Below are 4,522 nucleotides of genomic sequence, written 5' to 3'. Positions count from 1 at the left end.
GACTGCGGGGACTTTCGGGCCTGTTGCGTTTTTTATTACTCAATGTTACAAAGTGAGAGATGGGTGTGGGTCTTTTTTTTACAAAAGTGGAAATAAACTGGCCAATGAGTCCCAAGAAGCCACCACCACCTGCTCCAAAATATAATACCGCTGCTATCACTGTTTCGGTTATCAGCTTCCTATTGTCACCTTGATACTGATATGCAATTTTGTTATGAATGATCACACCAGAACTTTGAATAAACTTCATTTATTTCTCTTCAAAACTCGGGGTACTTAAATCCCGTGTATGCTTCCGATGGGAAGGTGTCCCTGACACTGTTTACCACACAGCTGGGCAGAGGGACCCGGCGGCCCGCACCCAGGACGTGCCAAATCGACGGCACGAACTGGCGGTACGCGGTGTACCTGTAGCGGCTGAAATGAAAAACACGTTGCAGCAGTTGCCGCAAGGCCAGGAAAAGCACACTGCTTTGTTCGCAACAAACCAAGTATCTGTTGTATTTTCTTTGCTTCCTGAGAAGCTCTTTTCAATGAATCCTTCAGGTGGGTGGCATTTCCACGTAAAGATTGCGAGTTTTCATTTTCAAAGGTTAGTGAAAATTAAGCAGTATTTAAGGCGGCGGTATAGTTGGCCAGGATCTATAGCTTCTGTATAAATGTACTTTTGCTCGGCCGGGATAATTCTCTGTACGTGGATGACAAGCTGGCGAAGCTTCCTGCACAGTGCACGGTCTTCCTAACAGTTTATTTTTCATGCATTCATGTTCCTATATTTTATTGTATTGATTTATTTTTATTCCTTGTAATTATAATTCTGAGGCACACATACCCCCCAAAAAAGACACAATTGCATGCGCCAAGTTCCTTTACACTTTATTTTTTTTTCAATGCAGGCCACTCCCAGTGGGAACCAAGTGCTCCCCGAGGAAGCCAATGAATTTTTTTAAACGACAGACGATAGGTGTGGACGCCAATGACTTTGCAAATTAATACTGCCGTGAGACATAAGCCTTCCGCCTGAATAAAGTTACACGCACAAATAAATTGGGCGTCTAAATCACAGGAAGGGACACACAGAGCTTTGCGCCTACATGGAAATGAATAGGCGAAAATAAAGCAAAAGCAAAAAAAATGCAGCAAAGCCATATTACCTGTGGATGTCCATGATGTCCAGGAGTGCTGGACGGTACTCCATCAGCGCATAGTACGCGATTTCCAGCGCGTGGATGCTGAGGCAGCCGTCCCAAAAATTCTGGTGGGAAGTTTTGCACTTCTCACCCTCCGGCACCCGGGCATCCACGCGCGGGATTTCGCGGCAGCACCGCGATTCTGTGGAGCTGGAAATTGTGCGGCACAGACTGTACTGCGACCTGCGAAGATTGCATTTGTATACTTTAGCGTATATGATTGTATCCAAGTTCAATGCAAGCGCGCGAGCGCGCTATTTGGTGTACACATGCTACAGCTGCACCGATATCTTTATGCACAATTTTCTTTTTCGTCTGCTTGTTCACATCCCATACGAAGTCTAGGCCACCGTGGCAAAAACCGAAAAGAACAAGAATAAAGCACACCCGTTTTGCATGAGGCACGCGTGCACGCGTCCATTGTATTGCTGCCATTTTATAAAATCACACATGCTTGAAAAAAACAGGCCTCGTTCTTAAGAATATGTACGAAGTTGCTGCGCATCGACAGCCATGAGACGCTACCAAAAGGAAAAAACATTTCAAAGAACACGTACAAAGGTAGCGAACGGTTCCATGAATGAGAAATCACCGGAGTGACTAGTTAGCACTTGAAATTCAAATAAAAAAGATAGGACCTACAGGAAAGCGGCCTTATGCTGTTTTTTTATTATTATTAATATTGCCGGCTGTACATTTTGCGTGAAATAAATCAGCCTACAGGTTTCGTATAACCGCGAGTAGCTGACTTTTCGCGGCAAATAACGCTGTGGCGCGGATCGGCAGGCATGTAAACAAAGGCTTTGCACACCGCGTCACAGCTTATTCTACGGCATCACGTAATTGTCTGGTCCAAGCAAGATTTGTTTTTTGTTCAGCACAACATTTCTGCAAAAATTACCATCGCTTCGCACTTCCGCATCTGCCAGTGTATAACGTAATGTAATCTTACCAGTCAGTGTTCCCGAGCCGCCACGCTTCTGGGTCGTCGTGCTGGACGGCTTCGTTGCTGTCCGGCTCCTCGCTCGCCAGCGGGTCGAACTTAAAATGCTCGGCCGCGCGTACACCTACAATGTCAACATCGTCCAACGACAACGAATCGTCTGAGTCAGAAGACGACATGCCGGTGAATGCGCGCCGCGCCGCTCGCGCTGCGAACGTCACAGTTTCTGTACTTACGTCAAGTACGTTGTCCTGTCATGGCGGCCGCTTCACTGGTGTTTGAGTCGAAACCGAAACTGACACGTATAAAGAAGGGTGTAACTAATTATTTACACTGCTGCAGACCATTTAATGTAGCATTCTATGATCACTGGGGTGGTAGCCACCCATTGCAGCAAAAAAAAAACGCAAGACGAAATTTTCGTGTCAGTGCTCCTTTTAGGGAGGCCACTTGTCCGTAGTTGGGGGAGCTGAACGAGGGTAGAGATGGTGTCAATTTTGTACCCGCTAAGCCAGGCGTTGGCAGCTGGAAGAGGGGGTGCGTAGTATTGTGGAATCTAATTTCCATCTCACACCATCCTTGCCAGGCTGTCCAGAGGCTACGTACAAAGAAAAATGGATATTCTTAAATTTACACCCCTAGTTACTACTGGAGGTATATAAATCTTCATTCACAATTATAAGAAAAAACCAAAATTCCCAAGTATTTTAAATGGTATAAGGACACTGACCACTAAATTATTTTAATCGGTGCAGTGGTCCGGAAGTTGTTCCTTCAGACCCTCAACACCCCGCCCCTTAAGACAACCTAAAAACTGCTTACCAGAAGGGTGAATTTTAAATGCAGCTGAACTGCAGCCATGAGACAACAACTTATCGTTCTATAGCTTTCTCAAAACGCAGTTGAAAGAGAATTCGTCCTGGTCGAGGAGTTAAACCTGGCACTTTTACTACCCTGGGCGTTTCTCCTAAACTCGCCAGTAAAAACAGCCTAATGCATTCACAACCAGCGGTTACACGAACAAATTAAGAAGTCACATTGCTAAAACACGGCAACGACACCAGTTGGAAAAACAAAGCAAGAAGCGGATGGTCGCAAACAGCCCAGTTCGGACGAATTACACTGCAAACGATAAGCGAAATAGAGCATCAAGGTGGAAGCGGGAGCGTGCCAAAACAAAAAATGCATTGAAAATTAATAGTGTATTTCACGTCACCTGCACATGTGGCTGTGAGAATAAACTTTTTTTATCTTCTCAATATGACTTTTTTTAACAACGGGATAATGCAGCATGGCATTTAACGACTCAGCTCTTTGCTTCATAGTTAGCGGTAATTCTTATTCTAGTCAATGCGTCTTTTCGAACTTTAGAATGTGATATTGACCTGGAGTCTGCTATCGAAAGCCTGCCTAGCTTAGCGGTCAAGAATAGATAGGCCATACCTGAATTACTGAAACCTTTGAATTATACAAAGCTCCTTTGACACTCGCAGTGAGAGCAGAAATATGGGACAACTTTTTTTACTCCAAGATAGAGCACCCAGCCCTCCTCGACTTCTTCGAGGTAGGCTTTTCAGTTGCTGGATCGGGAGTTCGCGCTTTTTAAAGCAAAGACACACCGGGCGCTTACCTCAGGGACAAAACCCACGGTCCAGCCTCCTCCACCTGCGGCTATTGCATCACGCAAGCACGACATCCTGCACCATTAACGCAACCTTCGCCTCACTTTGCCTCAACCTCACCCTCAACTAACCAAGGAGGAAGCAATCATCGGGTGTCGATTGCAAACAGCTATTACAACGCACCCATCCTCCAGGCTATTTCCCCTACCCAGTACACCCTCACCTGTCGCTTCTGCCCCTCTCCTAATACTGCGTACCACATGATGTGGTCCTGTCAAAACATCCCATCGATTACCACCAATCCCAACCCTTCCCCAGATCAGTGAGAAAGCGTGCCACCCACGAGAAATGACAGCTATTGTTTTAGAGAATTCGGCCCCTGATGTTTGGTGTTCCATTGCTGTGCACTATAAATGTGACAGCATTGCTTTACTTGGTAGCCTGAAATTCACATAGAAACTGATAAATGGTGGACAAAATGGATGACGGCCTGGTCACATACACAGTATTCCCATGATCTTTCACAGATTTCCAAATACTATATTTTACGTAGGCTCATACCATCAGGCTGAATTGTTATAACCAGTAATAAGACAAATAACCATACAACATGTAGCGATGTTGATGGTGCCGCGACTCTTCATTATTATATCCAATATTAGATGCGAAGCCGCTTCTGGTGGTGCCTGTTCCCTGCGCCGTTGTGTGGGCGCCGTTGTGCGGCGTCCACAGACCCACTGCGCATGCCTGTCCAGGCACTGCTGATG

The 4,522-nt window shown here is 45.8% G+C and overlaps 1 protein-coding gene across 1 annotated transcript; it reads right to left on the bottom strand.

Moving 5' to 3' along the window:
• Nucleotides 1-260: 260 nt before the first annotated feature.
• LOC144180024 (uncharacterized) lies at nt 261-2,312 on the bottom strand. The gene is made up of 3 exons (XM_077708431.1): nt 2,143-2,312; nt 1,155-1,340; nt 261-417 (listed from the first exon to the last, which is right to left on the bottom strand). The coding sequence occupies exons 1-3, from the start codon at nt 2,310-2,312 to the stop codon at nt 261-263; spliced, it is 513 nt and encodes a 170-aa protein (XP_077564557.1).
• Nucleotides 2,313-4,522: the final 2,210 nt, after the last annotated feature.

The sequence above is a fragment of the Haemaphysalis longicornis genome, unplaced genomic scaffold (genome assembly GCF_048455015.1).
Source record: "Haemaphysalis longicornis isolate Haplotype H1 unplaced genomic scaffold, Haemaphysalis longicornis Haplotype H1 scaffold_4, whole genome shotgun sequence".
NCBI classification, from domain to species: Eukaryota; Metazoa; Arthropoda; class Arachnida; order Ixodida; family Ixodidae; genus Haemaphysalis; species Haemaphysalis longicornis.
Note: the sequence above shows the minus strand (reverse complement) of the source record. Positions and strands in the feature narration are given on the sequence as shown.

Excerpts from the sequence above, each read along its gene's own strand:
- LOC144180024 (XM_077708431.1), bottom strand. The coding sequence starts at position 2,312 with ATGTCGTCTTCTGACTCAGACGATTCGTTGTCGTTGGACGATGTTGAC. Across the intron at positions 1,341-2,142 it reads CGGCTCGGGAACACTGACTG|CTCCACAGAATCGCGGTGCT; the intron begins GTAAGATTACAT and ends CACAATTTCCAG. Across the intron at positions 418-1,154 it reads GACATCATGGACATCCACAG|CCGCTACAGGTACACCGCGT; the intron begins GTAATATGGCTT and ends TTTTCATTTCAG.